This window comes from Misgurnus anguillicaudatus, chromosome 23, assembly GCF_027580225.2.
Source record: "Misgurnus anguillicaudatus chromosome 23, ASM2758022v2, whole genome shotgun sequence".
NCBI classification, from domain to species: Eukaryota; Metazoa; Chordata; class Actinopteri; order Cypriniformes; family Cobitidae; genus Misgurnus; species Misgurnus anguillicaudatus.
The window spans coordinates 19820879-19840849 of NC_073359.2; the positions used below are offsets into that span (position 1 = coordinate 19820879).

General features: G+C 37.8%; 1 protein-coding gene across 2 annotated transcripts in view; it reads left to right on the forward strand.

Moving 5' to 3' along the window:
• The window catches only part of ncanb (neurocan b), a 229684-nt gene that overhangs the window by 167333 nt on the left and 42380 nt on the right, over positions 1 to 19971 (forward strand). For both annotated transcript variants that reach the window (XM_055218762.2, XM_055218761.2), the window contains exon 10: positions 19082 to 19195. In XM_055218762.2, the coding sequence (XP_055074737.2) occupies positions 19082 to 19195 (114 nt within the window). The remainder of the gene's footprint in view (positions 1 to 19081; positions 19196 to 19971) is intronic.

The window sequence follows — 19971 nt, forward strand, 5'->3', positions numbered from 1 at the left end:
ATCAATTTAATGATTTAGTTGACATGAACGATCTAAAGCAACTCTCCAACCCATCTTACAAACAATATTATAGCAATATCATGTTTTAGGACATGTACCATAGTATTTTTATAGTACCTTAGTAATCACTTTTGTTGATTGTAAGAACTTGAATAAACAATTGAGCTCCTAACATTCATTAGCCTCTGTTTAACATTGCCAGGCAACCTAGCTGAGTAAGATAAAATGTACTTGATGTGTTGATCACAGATGCGCATCTATTGGTTTTCTGTCGTAGCTGAACCGGTCCCATTTTACAGGTTTCTGCTTAAAAAAATCTGTAATATTTCAGAAAAAAACATATCATTCTGAAATATATGCTATCCAGTATATACGCTTTTAATATATATTTATTTCACAGTCTTTTTACTCCACTATTCTGTGTTTCTTTCAGCACAGCTCCCCCGACCCCTCTCCCCTCTGGCCTGTTGTTATTTGCCAGAAAGGCTGTATGAAAATTGCAATGCACTGCCAAAATGGAGTGAAAGCCACCCTTCTGTCCCCTAAGCCTTTTTTCTAGTAATGCATTTCATCGCCTTCAACAGACTATCATATATTTTCTACACCTTTAACCTTGTATGCACTATACCTCCACAGCTTTGTTTACTTCCTCTACACTGATATACATGCAACATATTTGCAGATATACGCCCACATTGGCCAGCTATCTATCTATCTATCTATCTATCTATCTATCTATCTATCTATCTATCTATCTATCTATCTATCTATCTATCTATCTATCTATCTATCTATCTATCTATCTATCTATCTATCTATCTATCTATCTATCTATCTATCTATCTATCTAACAGCATCTCACCAACTGGTATGCCCATTGATTGATAGTTATGTGGGTATGCCAGTCCCCCTGTGCATTCTGCTCTTTAAGTGAGATGATCGGCCCTGCCCTCCACCAACAGCTCATCAAATCACCTCTTTGCATATTTCATTTTGCACGGAGAAGCAATGACCAAATCACTGACAATCAGTCTTCATTTGCAAGTACCCCATGCACAAGGGGCTACAAGTACCCCCAAGCTGTCAAAGAAGACAGGTGTGCACAAAAACCTCAGGTCCATCTGCCATGTCATACCAATGTTGGCAAAGACGGGTAGAGGGCGGGCAAAGACCAGGTTGGCAGCCTGGCGTGACACAGGTGGGGGGCGGAGCAGATGTAAACAAAGCGGGAGATTAACAAACCTTTATGAAATCGGCTCCCTAAGTGATCACAGAAGAGAACGGTCACTTTGCTACAGTTTATGGGTTATTCAACTTCAGTCCTGGAAAGTCGTGGTCCTTGAGAGTTTAATATATACACACTTGCTGATCATTTATAACACCTGGACTAGGGCCAGAGCCGAATATCTATTGTTTACACAATAGCAAAAACAATGTAGAGAGAAGTGTGGAACTGTAAATATGTCTGGAGGCCTTTGATTGGTTGCCGATGCACAGTTCCTCTGCAGTCCTATAGGAAGGGAATTTATAAAGCCCAGTCGTTTACTGTACATTTGGGGACAAATTGATTTCCTATGAAGTCAGTGTCTGGTTTTTGGAGCCTCTTATCACTCCTGCAGGCTGGATGTTTTGTCCTACGGATGAGTTCTGGAAATGAATCATGGGGTGGGGGTCTCTTATCTCAGCATTCCCGGGGACTGCTATCACCCGAAGGTGTGCTGCTGCTTTTAGTTTGCTGGTAAATCACAAACGCTCATCACCAATGTCAGCGAAACAGAGGAAGGAAAAGAAACGCTAAAGAATTGAGCTAAATGAACCGCTTTAACCTTCAATGTGAAGTGACTTGCTCCTGTATGAGTAAGATGACATGCAAGTGTTTTTAAAGCTAAGCATTTATGAAGCCAACACAAATACCACATTTATAATGTACAAAAGCTTTTTTACTAAACCTAGAGATCTGATAACAATCTAGACAACAAATGAGCCCATTATGCTGCCTTTTAAATTACATTGCTAAATATGATGTTATTTTGTGTGTTTGGTATAATACAATGTGTTCACGTGATTTGTGGTTTAAAAACACATTATTTTTCACAGCCCATAGATTATTGTTGCTCCTCTATGCCCTGCCACCCTAAAGCACATTGATTTGTACAAAGCTCCCGATTGGCCAGCTAACCAGTACGTTGTGATTGGCCTGAATACCTCAGTCATCAACCCCGTGTGATTGTGTGATGCTCCTTACCGTATTTGGAAGATCAGCTCACCAATGCAATACTTTCAACTACCTTATCAATCCTTATCAGCCGCATCCGATCCAGAAAATGCAGATGAACAAGCCTATCGATCAATTTTGCCAGTACGGCTTAGGCATTATAACGTAACAGATTGGTATGGTAAGGATACTAAAACATAAAAACCATGGCTGCATTTGTGATCGTAGAAATGACAAACAACAAGCGCTACTTTGCACTGCTCAAAACTTGCATTTAAATCATGGTTTAGTCAGTAGTAAATTCTTTAAATATGAAAACATAGACTACTCACAGGCTGTTCATGTCAACAGGCAGAGGAAGTAAACTGTTGCCTACAATCCGTGTGTTTGTTGTAGTACAAGAAAAGAGATTTTGAGGGCACCTATTGTCTGATTCACATTTTTTATTTCCTTTGGTGTGTAAGTGTGTATTAGTACATGTTAACGATATGCAAAAAGGTTCATACCCCAAAGTAAATGATGACGCAAGTTATCGTCTCCAACTTTAATCTTTTTTCTTGGGCTGCAACAAAAACACGAATTGTAGGCAACAGTTTACTTCATGGGATTGTTGATGTAGACAAGACCAACATTATCATAATTCCTCCTGCTTCGGACTTATCATGTAAGTTAACTCCTGTTAGCATTGCAATGTGACTAAATCTTTCAAACATGGTAAGGAGCGTAATATTTCCTCCTGACGTCAGAGGTATTCAGACTAATCACAAACGTACAGATTAGCTGGCCAATCAGGGAAACAGCGTTTCCTGTGCGTTTCAGGAAGGGAGTAAAAATCTGGAGCTACATAAGTATATGGTATGTGGAAAATAATGTGTTTTTTGAACCATAAACCAATCAAACACATTGTATTATACCAAAAACGCAAAATAAGTTGTTTCTTAACAATAAAATAGGTTCCCTTTAAGTTGGAAACGATAACTTGTGTCATCATTTACTTTGGGATTTGTACCTTTTGCATATCGTTAACATGTACTAATACATACTTACACACCAAAGGAAATGTAAAATCGTGAATCTGATAATCTGCTCTTTAACTCTTTCCCCGCCATTGACAAGTTATCTCGTCAATTAAGAGAAAACGCTTCCCTGCCAATGACGAGTTTTTACGGGAATCCATATTTCCGCTATTATACACCAAGTGGTGCTTTTACTTAACTTATAAAACATGGACGCATCCTCTAAGATCAAAACGGTTAAAACTATGTGTATGTTTTGTTTATCGCTCTGAATCTGATATCTTACAAAAGTTCTTTACAAAAACGCAATTATTTCAGATTTTTGCTTAAAATTTATTTTTGAAGAAACCTACCCATATTTGAGATGTGATAAAAAGAGAACAAAAGAAGATAGGATGAAAAAAAAATTTTGTTTGAAGGCAGATGTTCTGTTCTTTCAATTGATTTATTGTATGTTTATATATTTAAAGGACGTTTTCTGGAAGGCATTAAACATTTGTGAAAATCATGAAAAATGCTGGCGCTGGCAGGCACCTTTTTTAAAAAACGCTGGCGGGGACAGAGTTAAGATACCATGTTTTGTCCTTAGCAAATAGTAATGTAATCCCAAATGCATTGTGATAGAAAATATTCTCAATTTTTGCTCAGATATTTTATTCAATACCAAGTACCGATTAAAAAAAATACTACAGTCCTAAAACCTTGTGGTTAGTGTGCCGACACATAGCGGCAGCACGCTCACAGCGACCCGATTAGAGGCACAAAAAGCCTTAAACAAAAAAAAAAACTTTTCAGTTTAATCACTTACTTAATAACTTTATGTGTATGCTTATACAATACGAATCTCACTTTTCTTTCTTCGCTTACGGTTGATGCTGCCTCGCAAAGCGACTCACCAGATTTTGTAACAGAGCTATTTAGGAGAAAATTTCAAGTCTCAAATGTATTTCTCATGTGATTTAAACAAAAAAGTTTGAATTGGTGCAAATGTGATTCGTATGGTCCCATGTAAAAGTCATACATTTTCCCATAAAAGAGATTACAGAGCACTCTGCTAGTGAATTGAATCAGTTTGTTAGATAATAGAGACACCCAAAATGTGTATTGCTTTAGGGCTCCCAGCAGCAGGCTTGCTTTCTTTATCCTGCTTTTTTGATTCAGACTTCAGTCAACTGATTTCTGATTGATTTTAAGGGAAGTAGGAGGTGATACTTTTTATCCCTATGTTATTTATACTAACGTGTGATCTCGCACGCTTATTAGAGCTCTGTCGGAGCTTTCAAAGCACATCGAGATTTTTCTTATATTCCATATGAATGGCAGTAATACAGCAAACCTTCTCATTTCCATGTGGGATCCCCAAAGCTGTGAAGATTTAATCACAGCCAGGGTTAGAGGGGGTTTACAATTTCTACCTGCAGACCCGCAGGCAGCCTAGATTAGAGCGTTAAATCTGGTGGCAGAAATCTCACTCTGTACCACTGGCGTCTCTCCTCCACATTGCATTCGTCCGTTCGTCTTGTTCTCAGTTTGAAGCCAGTTTTGAGAGCAAGTCTGACCTCCCCACACTAGCGAGAGAACAGAGGCGCTGTCAGATCTGAGGAGGCGCAGTTTGAAATGTTGTGACACCTCTGCTCATTAGCTTCTGAAACGTTTCCGAGCTGTTGCAGTAGCCCTGTCAGCATTGGCCTGGACACTGTATAACTTCAGCCAAAGAGAACAACCCGAGAGCTTTACGCTTGACCTAGAGAATCATAAAAAATTGTTCTTTAATTTGATTTGTTGACGTGCTACACAGTGCATATTGTAATTATACTCAAAAATAGTGTGAAATAGCATTAAAAGTGGTCCACTGGCTCGTAATTTAATGGGAACCACCTATGTAGAACCGTAAGTGCTCCTATAGTCATGCTCCACAACCCTCCGGGATTTCAGCCTATATAGGTATGTCACTATTTAAAGGATTAGTCCATTTTCTTAAAAAAAATCCAGATAATTTACTCACCACCATGTCATCCAAAATGTTGATGTCTTTCTTTGTTCAGTCGAGAAGAAATTATGTTTTTTGAGGGAGGAAAAAATTCTAGGATTTTTCTCATTTTAATGGACCCCAATTGAAGTTTCAAATGACTCTACACAATCTCAAACGAGGCATACGGGTCTTATCTAGCAAAACGATTGTCATTTTTGGCCCGAAAAAAAATATGCCCTTTTAAACCACAACTTCTCGTCCATCTCCAGTCATGTGACGCGCCAGCGCGACCTCACGTAATACATCATCATATCAAGAGGTCACGGATGACGTATGCGAAACTACGCCTTCAGTGTTTACAAGTGTGGAGAAAGAGGACCGTTTCGACGTTGTTGTATGTCGAATGATACTAATTCATGTCTTTGTGTCAGTTTATTGTTTAAAATGGTCCGCAAATGTGCGTTTCATATATGTAACACGTGACCTTTCGACGTTATTACGAAATTACGTGAGGTCGCGCTGGCTCGTCACAGCACCGGAGGAGAAAGAGAAGTTGTGGTTTAAAAGTGCATATTTTTATTTTTCTTGCCAAAAATGACAATCGTTTCGCTAGATAAGACCCTTATGCTTCGTTTGAGATTGTGTAGAGTCCTTTGAAACTGCAATTTTAAACTGAATTAAAACGTGTTGGGGTCCATTAAAATGAGAAAAATCCTGGAATGTTTTCCTCAAAAAACATAATTTCTTCTCAACTGAACAAAGAAAGACATCAACATTTTGGATGACATGGTGGTGAGTAAATTATCTTGATGTTTTTTTTTTTTAAGAAAATGGACTAATCCTTTAAACCTTGCGTTTAGACCCTTGTTTATTGACCACATGCAGTTCAGTTTAAACAGACTGAATTAAAGTCCCACTGTGATAAAAATCAGCTTTTTATTGCTGTTTATATGTCTTTGTGGTGTTTTTAATATGTTTTAAGCCATGTGCGTTATGAGTATTTTCTAAAAATTGTAGACAGTCCCATTCCCATGGATCAGTAGTCCGTGGATCAGTAGTTCAAGTTATAGATATTATGTATAGATGGCGCATAGACTCGATCGCAGCACAGCTGCTTCAGCTCTGCTCACACATGCTGCTCACACATGCAGGGTGAGTGTTGTAACCTGTTAACACCAGTGTGCTGTAAACACGCAGTTCACATATGCATTGTGTGAAACAGAAATTAGCATTTATGTGTCTGAAGCTGCCGAATGTAGCATTTATTTACATATATATCTATGGTCTGAGGCGGGGACTAATTTGCATATTCATATCTATGGTCTGAGCTGTGCTGTCGAGTAGAGGCAGGGACTAATTTGCATATTCATAGATCCACTTAATACTAAATAAGGCAAGGCTAAGTTGTTTTAAAGCATAAAGAAATTACTGTGACTGGTCAAATTTTACATATCCTATATATTTGAATGCTCCGATCAGGATTTATGCATAGATTTGTAATCTTCGTGATCGGCCGATACCAAATTTTTTTTAAGCTGATATGCAAGCTCTTTGATGACTGTAACTGTTAACATTTTTTTCTAGATAAAGTAATAGCACAGATGTTGCATTTGTTATATTACTTGCAGTAATTAGGTATATTATTGTTTTAATAGAGAATCAAATAAATAAGCACAACAAATATTTCTTTTACAAAGAGAAATTGAATATCTCTAATATGTCTCTTTAAAGTACTGAAAATAAAACACTTCACAGTCTTTACTGTATGAATTAAATATACACGCATTTGTATGAAGTACAACAATTCTTCAGTGAAGAGCAGAGAGTGATTTTATTGAGAGATGAAGTAGGTTACTGTAGCTTTAAGACGTGAGAGAGATCGCTCTGTAAACGTGCACTAATGACAGGCAACTGTGTTCATGCATGTCTAGTGTACGCGAACAAGTCAAGCTCAAAACTATATATAAATAATTCCAGGGAGACTTTAACAACACTCATTGTTATTTGTAAAGTAAATTTTACTTACTAGAAATTACATTTTTGCAAATTTAAAGTAAGAAGTGGCTACTTTAAAAATGCTAAAGTAATATAAAAACATCAATATGATTTTTCTTGACATAATTCCCATAGTTCCATTTGATTAGTTTATTTGAAAAATAAAAATAAGTGATCCTACAATATTGAACTGTAGTGCGTCTTGAAACTATCAATAACTAAATGGTTTCTATTGATTGAAGCATACCCACGTGGTTTGCGACACTGAACGTATCAATCATGTGGTGTACCAGTAACTGTCAGTAGTCTCAGATTCATTTAATGAAGAAATGTCAGGCTGGTATTGATGCACTTGGATGTTTATTTGTACCCTTTTGGGCTCTCAATTGAGGGTTGGCTGTTTTTGTGTGAATAAGATTTTAACTGACACACACTTTAAAAACAAATGGTGCTAAATAGCACCAAAAGTGGTTCATTGGCTCGTAATCATAGGGGAACCATTTTAAGTGCCATATAGCACATGTAGCACCTGTGTAGAACCATATTGTGCTATATAGAACAATATCTGGTGCTATAGTGGTGCTATACGGTATCACTTCTGGATGCAGGGTTCCCACAGTTCCTTGAAATGCTTGAAAATTTGTGAATATGGAAGGGAAAAATTCAAGGCCCTGGGAATTTTTGCAAATATACATACATAGATGCAGGTCATTGAAAGTGCTTGAATCTATTTTATGCAAGAAGTTTGCTGGAAAAAATCCATATTATTCCCTGTGTAGTGTAGGATAATATCATAACAACACGTGCTAAACTGTTTGCTTTAAATGTTTATATCTTCTGTATGAGAATGTTGATTCACACCAAAATGTTTTTTTGCATAGTTGCGTTTGACACATGAAAACGTCTCGGGTTACGTATGTAACTGTTGTCACCTGAGAAGGGAACGATACCTGCGTCTCCCTTGCCATACTTCCTGCGTCCCTGTAACGCTGTCTTTGGCAATATTTCAGATAGCGATAAACTTCCTGGCTCCCGCGTCACCATGTCTTTGTCGTTAAGCCTCACCATTGGTTGAATTTGATATATACATGCAGGCGCACTTAGCTCTGGGGGTGTCCCCAAAGTGTCACTGCAGTGACGCAGTGCGAGTTTCCTCGAAAGGGAACTGTAACAATGTATCTTAAAAGGTAACACGATGTAACCTTGCTCTCACTTGAAATGTGTCCCCACATTTAGTCCTTAAATTTGAGGGTATTGGACCTGGAAAGTCCTAGCCTGGTCCAACCAGACTCTCGTACATTCATTTCATTTGTACAGAGAGTCTGGCCATGCTCCATTGCAAAGCGTTACTTCCGTTAAGGAGGGTCCTCTGTTGAAGTTTAAAACTATCTGCCCAGAGTCACTCAGGATCTGCCATAGCCAACCGCTAACGTGTGGTCGTGACGTATATCATACACCGAAACCGGCCGGAAACAACAAGTCAGAATAATCAGACAAACAAAACTTAGCAAACCTGGTTCTTGCTCCAGCTTTAACTTCTGTATATTCGTCAGTTTTGCAACAATGGACCGAATAGCTTTTCTCACGTCTTTCTCCGCTGCCATTACTGAACTACAACTCAAACTGACGCACGACCTCAACGTCATCGTTCTTAGCCACCCCCCTCTGTTCGCTGATTGGTCCTGCAGATTTTTGCAGGAGAAAACGAAACTCTACAAAGCAGTCTTAGACGTAGTACTGAAGCGAAATGAAAATTAAGCGGAAGCACGTAGGAGGGCGGAGCCAGGCTAGGAAAGTCCTTGAAAGTGCTTGAATTTGAAGTTAAAGGAATAGTCTTTCAGGCGAGTCGAAGTACTCCCAAAAGTGCTATTACGCCATAAAATATAGTTCCTCTTTTAAATCCGCTTAGAAAAGCGCTACGTTTTATTTTGTACCACCAAACTTGCTCGTATAACTACTCGTCTTAAATAGGAAAAACGTTGATGTGTTTGGTCACTTCTAACTTTATCTCTAAATGGTACAATTGAATGAATGGGGCTAAGCTAAATGCTATCGAAGCATCGCAGCGCGCTCCAGCGCTTACGTGCATGCACACAGATGATAGAGGGATGTATCAACAGTTCTTAGTTAAGGTAATAACATATTTTAATATTGAAAATGAGTAGACTATTCCTTTAACTAAGGTGTGGGAACCCTGTGGATGGTTCTTCATAGGTGCTATATAGACGGTTTCAGCAGTAATAATATAAACAAGTGGCTTTCGTGGTCAACACATTACATCCGGTAAACTCCGGTAAGAATAAATAACAACAAAGTCCTTTAAACGTAGTTTATTTATATAATAAGCAAAATAAACAACACGTAGATTACATAGGAAACCAAAACATTTGTTACTTTCGATGAGATATTTGTTCAAGAGTTCAGTTTAGTAACTAGTCAGACCATTAAAAAACTGAAACCGAAAATAAAGTTCGGACCAGACACGTATCGCGTCACCACACGTGCATCCGATGTAACCGTCTATAGCACTAAAAATGGTTCCTCTATATGATTGTGAGCTTTTAGTGCTATTTACCACAATTTTTTACAGTGTATTATTGTGCATCCCCAAAACCATTTGTGATTTTCAAAAGCACACATAATTGAACCTGGCCCATAAATAGCAATATTTCGTTTCAGGTAGAATTTACCGTACATTTAGCAAATGCTTTTATGCAAGCAATTTATGATACCAACTGTACTCATACTGGAATTTCAAGAGCAAGACGTTCTGAAGGAAGTTTTCACCAGTGTTCACCTACGCTGCAAAAAATTATTTTCAAGAAAAAAAATACTTAGTATTTTTCTCTTGTTTTCAATAAAAATATCTAAAAATTCTTGAATTGGGATGCTTTTTCTTGATGAGCAAGATGACCCAAGAAAATAAGTCTAGTTTTTAGACCAAAAATATTAAATTTAAGTGATTTTGTGCATAAAACAAGCAAAAAATCTGCCAATGGGGTAAGCAAAAAACATTTCTTAAAGTGACACTTTGTAGTTTTTCAACCTTCATAATATATTTTCAAGACCCTTGTGATGGTACATCGATCTAAAATAGGTTGAATCACATGTCCACTGTAGCTTGACGGGGTCTGTATCGCTTTTACTCATACTTTTAAACTTGGGGTTTCGGGTAATAACCCAAACACAAAACAAAAAACTACTAAAATCTGCTTTACGGCATACATCACTTCCTCCTCTTCCTCAAATTCGGACGTATTTATTTTCCTGATGTTTTTGTCATGGCCGAAGCAGCAACTAAGAAAAAGAAACCCAAGGTTTTGTCAGGGGAGACCAGAAAGAGAAAACAAGAGAGTGACAGAATAAAAAGAAGGACGAGGATCAATTATATTGGGCCAGCATTCGCTCGCTGGCGTGAACTAAAGGAGGAGGGGTTTCTGACCGATGCTGACTTGGCCGTCATGCTTTTGTACTAGTAAGTAGTGTTATATTGCGTGCATATATAAGTCCTGTCTGGCGCCCGAACACTATTTTATTTTACGTGAATTTTACTGGAGGCTACTTGGAGAGCTTAGAGAGAGATTTATATCATGTGACATTGTGGCGCCGTGGTAGCGTTAGGGACCTAGGACACGATTCCCCTTTAAGGCAATTTTTTTTAACTATAAACTTTAACCAAGCGACCACCGTTACAACTGGCTTGTAAACGTGAGCTACGCGATCTTTTGGCGTTTGAAAAAAATAAAACCCATGAAATTATATGACACCTGACATGCTGGAAGGCACACTTTGTGACCTAAAGAGTTGTCTTCTTTTCCTTTGCGGCAGTGCTGCGGCGCTTGTGGCCTCTAGGGACGCTAGACTTGAAAAATACATGTCTAGCACCCCCTAGTGGCCAAAAAGTTCCATGGTGTGCCTTTAAACACTAATTCAAGAAAAATTACCCCATTGGTCAGTTTTGGTGTAAAAACTAGAATTATTTTCTTGGTTCGTTTTGCTCATCAAGAAAAAAGCATCTTAATTTAAGAATTTTTAGATTTTTTTACTGAAAAAAAGACAAAAATACAAATAATTTTTTTTCTTGAAAATCATTTTTTGCAGTGTATATACTGCAGCTTCATTAATTCGCCATAAGCGAAAGATTATATGAGCTTAACAAAACTGCATTCCTTTCTACCTTTTTTCTTATGTTTTATTGTTTCGTTTTTTGTTTTGTCATCAGCTTCTCATTATTTCACTCTTAGGCGCTCTTCATAAAGCTGTCTTCCCTATTCTGTCATAACAATTACAACAGAAACAGGATACACGCATCTGAGTGTAATTCATCTTTCAAATGTTAAACAGTAATAAAATAACATCGCTCAACGAATTTCAGTGTACTTGTTTGAAATGTCATCGTTGTTGACAACTACATTTCTAATCTTAAGAGGAAATGTCAGGGTTGTCAAAGATCTTCAGGGCCCAAGTTTCCCCTGGGGATTTAAAGTGCTCAGGAAAGTTTTCGAAAGATAAGTGGAAGGTTAAAAATGGTGAAGATAGATACATTTGCAACCGCTAACGTGTTTTTGGAAGTATTCTTTTTCCGATTTTGTATTCGTCACCTTTCGTGTTGTACTTTAAAAAATGGCATAAAGCATCGAAACGGCTTCTGTATACACGGTAGAGATGAAGGACGTGCACTTTGATGGCTTTCAGCGACGTCTAAGAGCTGCTAACAGCCCTGTGGATATAGAGGCTTCGAACCCCAGACAGTTGATGCATTGCAAATGGCTACTGTCCGCTACTGTCAGAGGCGTTTACATTTTCAATCATTATTATTTGAACCCGGGAGCGCAGCGTGATAAAATATCATCCGAGGGAACTTTTCATGCTCTCGTGGAGAAAGTCCTTTGCTTGTGGTATTGATTTTCTTCCTCTTTGGCTGTTATTAGATTTTACAGTGGACTCATGATCCCATGGAAACGTGGATGGATCATTGGCCGTGAAATAGCTGATTGCATTTGAGGTCTCATTTATAAAGGAAGGGAGGGCTGTTTACATTTTACTCAGCACGTCGTTTACAAATGCCCCAGCAGATGCTGAAATTGAAAACATAAATCTGGCCTATGAGAAACTAAGTAGCTCCGATCCGGCCCTCGGAAACACTTGGGAAATAGATAGCCAATGTCGGGCGTCTCTCTTAAGGGATGGGGTTGAATGGCTAAGGCCTCTCAAAGCCGTATTGTGCGACTGCTGACGTTAGTACAAATACCAGCTTGGTTTGTATGATCCGGTCACTCTTGCTGATAAATAGAGGCTCTCAGGATGCTTGTTTTCCACACATTGTTTCTGAAATGTTGTTTTCTCCAGAGGAAGGAGTGCGCGGTCGGTTAGCTTGTCTAGAGGAACGCTGTTGAAGTATAGCAGCTGTGAAGCTGCAGGCAGATGGTTTGTATTGTGCATCCCAATGGCGCATCGGTAATCTAGTAAACAAAATTATGTCCGCTAACAAAGTTTTTATTTAATAAATGAATATGAACTAAATCAAACTATTTTAATTTGGAAATACTGTTGAAGAAAATAAAACAACACTAAATTATGTTTCTAGAGGATGAAATTGAAAAGTATGTAATTTAAATTATTTATAGCATGGGAGAAAAAATATGTACCCTAGCTTTCACTAGGGCAGTTCCCTTGATAAAGGTCCTTTTATGTACCAATATGTATAGGAACTAACAACTCTTAGGTGCAAAGCTGTACTTAGGTGCAAGATGTACAGTCCCAGTGACAGTTGGGGTACATATTTGGACTATTCTTTCTACTGTAAGTTGCTTTTTTACTGTAGCTAATGCTGGGTAAAAACTATTGTTTGTCCAATTTTAATGAATCTTCAATTTAACAAAACAATATCAATTTGGGAAATCCCTAAATCAATTCTTTATATGCTTGCTTTACTTCAGGCAGGGCTTGTGAGGAGTGCCCGATGGCCAAGTGTTAAAGGGCCGCATAGGCCAGTGCATCTTCCCAAAAGTTTATAATTGGCAGGTGTTTTGGGACTTTCCAATTTAAACATTTAGGCAAAGATAACGCAAAACAAACTTTATTAATGTGCTACTCGCATGCTGTTTAGGACCCTGAAGCTTAAAGGAATAGTCTACTCATTTTCAATATTAAAATATGTTATTACCTTAACTAAGAATTGTTGATACATCCCTCTATCATCTGTGTGCGTGCACGTAAGCGCTGGAGCGCGCTGCGACGCTTCAATAGCATTTAGCTTAGCCCCATTCATTCAATGGTACCATTTAGAGATAAAGTTAGAAGTGACCAAACACATCAACGTTTTTCCTATTTAAGACGAGTAGTTATACGAGCAAGTTTGGTGGTACAAAATAAAACGTAGTGCTTTTCTAAGCGGATTTAAAAGAGGAACTATATTTTATGGCGTAATAGCACTTTTGGGAGTACTTCGACTCGGCACAGTAACACCCTCCCTCTCCCATTATGAGAGTAAGAAGGGGAGCGGACTTTTCAGGCGAGTCGAAGTACTCCCAAAAGGTCTATTACGCCATAAAATATAGTTCCTCTTTTAAATCCGCTTAGAAAAGCGCTACGTTTTATTTTGTACCACCAAACTTGCTCGTATAACTAAATGGCATGCACTAAATGGCAGTGCCGTGGTTGGATAGTGCAGTTTAAGGGGCGGTATTATCCCCTTCTGACATCACAAGGGGAGCCAAATTTCAATGACCTATTTTTTCACATGCTTGCAGAGAATGGATTACCAAAACTAAGTTACTAGATTGATCTTTTTCATGTTTTCTAGTTTGATAGAAGCACTGGGGACCCAATTATAGCACTTAAACATTGAATAAATCAGATTTTCATGACATGTCTCCTTAAGAAAAAAGTAAACTTATTTCAAGATTGTTTTCTTACATCATTGGCAATTTTTTTAAGCACAAAATCATTTAAATTTGATATATTTTGTCTTATTTTCTTAGGTCATTTTGCTCATTAAGAAAATGCATCTTGATTTAAGAATTTTTAGATATTTGTACTGAAAACAAGACCACAATGCTAAGTAAGAAAGTCATTTTTTGCCTTGCATATAAATTCCATGTTTGCAAAACCAAAATTGGTCACAATACCCAGCCTAGTTGGAGCTAAAATATCTAAACCCACCCAGCAGTAAACTTAGAGTACTATGACTAAAACCGTATGGATGATATAATTTGCATTATAGTATGGTTTATCTATATGGGTTATATACACGACAATGTGCATTAAATACAATTTGATGTTAATATTCGTTTTGCTTTACTTTTTGCCATCAAATGATTTTTACTTTCTCATCTAAATGATTTTGAGCTTCAATGCTTCTTTTGAGAAAATCTTTACTTAAATCATTATGTGTCCACTCAAACGTAAACACACAGGCTTTAATTCGTAAATGGAATGCAGTGAGGCACAGCATCCTCTCAAATAAAAAATGCATGCCACTTAAATAATTGTGAATTACTACAATTTTTTTAAAACACCACCTTCGTTTGCAGAGGATGAATCTTATACTAGAGTCTAGACTATTAATGCTGTCTTATTCACCCTGCGTGATCCCAGGATTGGATGTCTAGACATGCCAACCGTTCCCAGTGTGATATCAGCTGGCCCATTGACTTGAGATAGCATCAGCCTCTGTGCTGCTTTGATACAGGGCAGCTCCTCTTTTATCCCAGCATGTTCCTTCTACCTCGAAAACCTCATTAATCCAACCATGTGTGTTTCATACTTCAGGCAAAGTGGAGATGATCCAGCCACCCTGTGCCTATGCCCTCAGTGAAGCCCAAGAGATACACTTGGATGGTTTGTAGGCAAGAGGTTCTCGTTTGCCAGCTGTGTCTTAATTGATTTTGCCCTCAGGCTTTGGAATAAGCAGAATAGATACACTCTAAAAATGGCTGGGTGATTTTTAACCCATGCTGGGTAAATATCGGACAGAGCACATGCTGGGTTAAAGCTTCAGCTGGTTCAAAACGCCGCTGCAAGTGTACTTACTCGATCTAAGAATTTTGGCATCTTTACACTAGATATCACATACATTTTAAAACATTGCTATTCACCTATAAAAGCCTTAAATGGCGTAACACCTTCATATCTTCAAGAATTACTATAAGAATACAATCCATTACGTACACTGCGGTCGCAAAATTCTGGTCATATAACTATTCATAGAATATCAAAAGTGTCTAAAGGTGGTGAATCGTTTTCCTACTTAGCCCCTTAGCTCTGGAATGATTACCCAACAATTTAAGTCTAAACTAAAGACATATCTCTTTAACAAAGCTTTCACATATGGTAAATATACTTATGCCACAATAGTTCGCTTGTCCAGAACCGAGCAGATATTTAACCACTAAACTTTATATACACTATACTGACACTTGCATGCATGCGAGCGGAACCTACACTAGGACTTTGTTTTAATTCCCATAAAATGTTATAATATTATTTTATATATACAATATAGTATATCCTCTATAGAATCAGCTATGTCTGGCTCTCTCGCAAGGGTTTTTTTTTCTCTAAAGGACTTTTTTCCCTAATATTTTTTTTTCTCATAGGAGTTTTTTCAGCTGTCATTGGTTTAACTTAGAACTCTCTCCTATTCATTACAATATTACTACACGCGCTAGTATGATTTAATCTTAGCCACTGTACTCTGCAACACGTCAAGAGGTCACGGATGACGTATGCGAAACTACGCCCCAGTGTTTACAAGTGTGGAGAAAGAGGACCGTTCCGACGTTGTTGTATGTCGAATGATACTAATTAATGTCTTTGTTTCAGTTTATTTTTTAAAATGGTCGCAAATGTGCGTAATATATATGTAACACGTGACCTTTCTACGTCATTATGCAATTACGTAAGGTCGCGCTGGTGCGTCACAGGACCGGAGGAAGACGAGAAGTTGTGGTTTTATTTTTCTTGCCAAAAATGTTTAGCTAGATAAGACCCTTATGCCTCGTTTGGGATCGTTTAGAGTCCTTTGAAACGGCAATTTTAAACTGCATTAAAAATGTTAAGTGTTGGGGTCCATTTAAGTTCATTAAAATGAGAAAAATCCTGGGATGTTTTCCTCGGAGAACATAGTTTCTTCTCGACTGTACAAAGAAAGACATCAACATTTTGAATGACATGGTGGTGAGTAAATTATCAGTTTGTTTATTTTTTAAATTAAATGGACTAATCCTTTAAAGGTGCAGTGTGTAAATTTTAGCAGCATCTAGTGGCGAGGTTGCGAATTTCAACCAACGGCTTAGTCCACGGCTCATCCCTCACTTTTGAAACACATAGAGAAGCTACGGTAGCCACCATCGGACAAACATGTCATCGTCGAAGACAACTAAAAAAAATGTCCGTTAAGAGCTTCTGAAGAAAAATAGCGGCACAAAATGGCGACTTCCATAAGGGGACCCTCAGTGTATGTAGATAAAAACGTCTCGTTCTAAGGTAATAAACACATAACGGTTCATTATGAAAGGTCTTTATACACCCCTGATAATATAGTTTTGTATATTATTTTGCATTTCTGTCAAAAGATACTTCTAAAAATTACACACTGCACCTTTAATGTAAAGCGGCTTTGAAACTATTAAACAATTGTAAAAAGCGCTATATAAATAAAATTCACTTGACTTGACTTAAAAATTACACAGTGCTGGGTTAAAATGACCCAATGTTGGGTTGTTGTTATGCAACAATGGGTTATAATAACCCAGCAGTTTGGTTATAATAACCCAGCGTAGGGTCAAGCTGACAACTCAGCTGTGTGTTCTGTCCAATATTTAACCAGCATGAGTTAAAAATAACCCAGAAATTTTTAGAGTGTAGTCAAATTCAGAATTTGTTCCACCATTTTGGTAGTTAGATCACATACTAGTCACATTTCATGATATTAAGTAGCAATTTCAATACCTCAACAATATTCAGTAGTAACTAATATTGAACCTTGTAGCTCAATTAGTAAAGCATTATGTTAGCAGTGCAAAGGTTATGGGTTTGGTATGCAGGGAACACACATACTGATCAAATGTATAGCTTTAACGCACTGTAATGGGGCTTACACACCAAACACATATTCAGCTTTTTGCACGAGTAGATCACATACAGAGTCAATGCAAAGACCCGAATGCACGCATAAACTCGTGCAGCGCATTTGCCGCGAAAAACACGCTATTCGCCTCAAACACATCTTCGCGCAAGTTCAAAATATTCAACTCAAACGGAAAATTTGCATGACACAAAGTTAAGCATATGTCTCTTTGATTAAAAGCGTCTGCCAAATGCATAAATGTAAATGCGCTACTAAACATAACTAACATGAACTAATTGAATCAAATATGACAATTAAGTGAACATTACAAAAAGTTTTTGCTTAACAGTCAGTACCAATGCTATATTTTTTCAGCATCGCTGGTCATTAACAGACAATGTCAGATTAGAAATAGTGGGACGTCGTCTTCTTCTCAAGGCGGCTGTTCAGTTTCATTCTGCTGAGCTGCGTCTCGCTTATTTTTTTCAATGCGAGAACGTGTCCTGTGCAAACAGCCACTTGGGCTCCATTTACACTGCAAGGTCTAATGCACAGATCTGATATTTTGACAGAACTCAGATTTTTGTCACATCTGCTTGCATTCATTTTAAGACATAACCCAGTAACACTATGAACATTTTGCTAAAAGGGCTATTTTGGGGCAAGAAGTGCATTTGACCATAATACTCAAGGGCTCTTGAACCACTTTGTACTGAAGTACTGGTGCTTTTGACATCCGTACACTAATGATGTGTAAGCATGTGTACTGATTTAGAAATTGAAATGCTCAAAATTGAAAAATCAAGGCTTTATAATTACCTGTTAAAAAATACCCATCTTAATCACCATTAAAATTATCCACTTTACTGCATCTCAAATCTTTCTTCTGACGGGATTAATCAGTCTTTATAATTACATCTGCTAAGATGCCCATGATGTCACAAAAACAGGAAGTACACCGCTCTGTGAATTCGGTGAAAGAAAGAGGCAATTTAATTAAAAACGTACTGTTTGTGCCCACCGGCGCGTAGCTATGCAGACATTTCCAATTCATACTTTATGGGAGCTGAGTGGCAGATACGCAAAAGTGATTTTGGGATGGAAATTAGAGCTGGGAAACTTCGGAAATGAGTGGGGAGAAACACAAGGAGGCTGCCGATCACTAAGAGGTTGTGACATCTGTCATAAGTGTTTCAAAAATGTGATGAAGACAGTGCTGATTTTTCTTGATGGATTCAGTCTATACTTGTAGTGAATGAAGTGCATAATAATTTGTGTCTTAGTGAGGAACTTTGCAGATTCGACCTCAATGGCTTGGATAAACAATGGGAATGTTTATTACAAGTTGCATTGTCCACAAGCATTGAAATCAATATTTCTATACAGTATAAGCCATTTGATCATGTGTAGGAAAACAAGACCAGTAAAGGTTTCAAATGCATTTTCAAAACAACCAGTTGACTAATTTGAGTATACAAAGATAAAATATTCACACGTTTTAATAAATTCATTTTGTATGTGTTTGTAAAGAGAGTCTAATTCATTATTTCTTTAATTTCGGTCCAAGTGTCAAGCTTGTTTATTTATGAAACGCCAGGAAGACCTTAAAGTTCATTTTCAACCTGTCAGCATCTTTGGAAATATAACAATGTTTGGACATATGTTAGTTTTAAAATAGAAAATAATGAGCAAAGACTTTGTGTTGTGACATTTTAACAGCCCCTGTGGTGATCTCCCTGTTCTTAAAAATCAAGCGAAACCTTTAGTATAGTTTTTTATATTAATATGCACTTTTTCGTTTGTCTTCACAGATATTGATGATTGTCAGTCCAATCCGTGCCAAAATGGAGGCACCTGTATCGATGAGATCAATTCTTTTGTGTGCTTGTGTCTGCCCAGCTATGGTGGAGCCACCTGTGAGAAAGGTACTTTAATGAACAAACACACGCAAACTGTCGAAAATGGTCACTAGCTGTAACTGGGGTGGTATGCTTTTAAAAAGTACACCTAAAAAGTTCATTTTAGTACCTCAGATGTACATGGTACCAACGAGTGCATATTAGTATCTTAAAGGTACAGTTGCAATTAGAAGTTTACATACACCTTTACTGTAAAAATTGAAAGTTGGATCATCTTAAGAAATTACTTTAAAGGCAGGATAGACAGGAATTATCTTAAAAACTTTTTTACGAATTTGTTTAAACTGTCTTTATATACCAATACATAATTAAAATGCAAGTACTCTGAAAAAGAGAGTACAAAACTCGAGTGTCTGTAGACCTTTCACGACTGTTTTAAACACAGCTAATTTTTCCATTCGGGACGAAACAAATGATTGGCTTGTGCGACTGTCACTCTCTCTCGCGACCATGGCACCACCCCGGTTGCTACGTGATCTGCCCACACATGCGCACACCCGATTGATTTGAACGTGCACGAGGCACTCTAGGAAGAGCAAAAGTACGGCAGAGAAAGAGTATTCAGAACTCACAGTACCTGCATATGCAGTCAGCCCGCTTCTCGCTTCTCCCAGCAGAGCGGTCAGCGTCGCGCGTTCATGTGTTTTGGGGGCGTGGTTTTAGAAGAAACCCAGAAGGGAGGGGTGGAGTGAATGGAAAAATGAGCTGTGTTTAAAACAGTCGTGAAAGGTACAGACACTCGATTTTTATACTCTCTTTTTCATTTACTTATGTATTGGTAT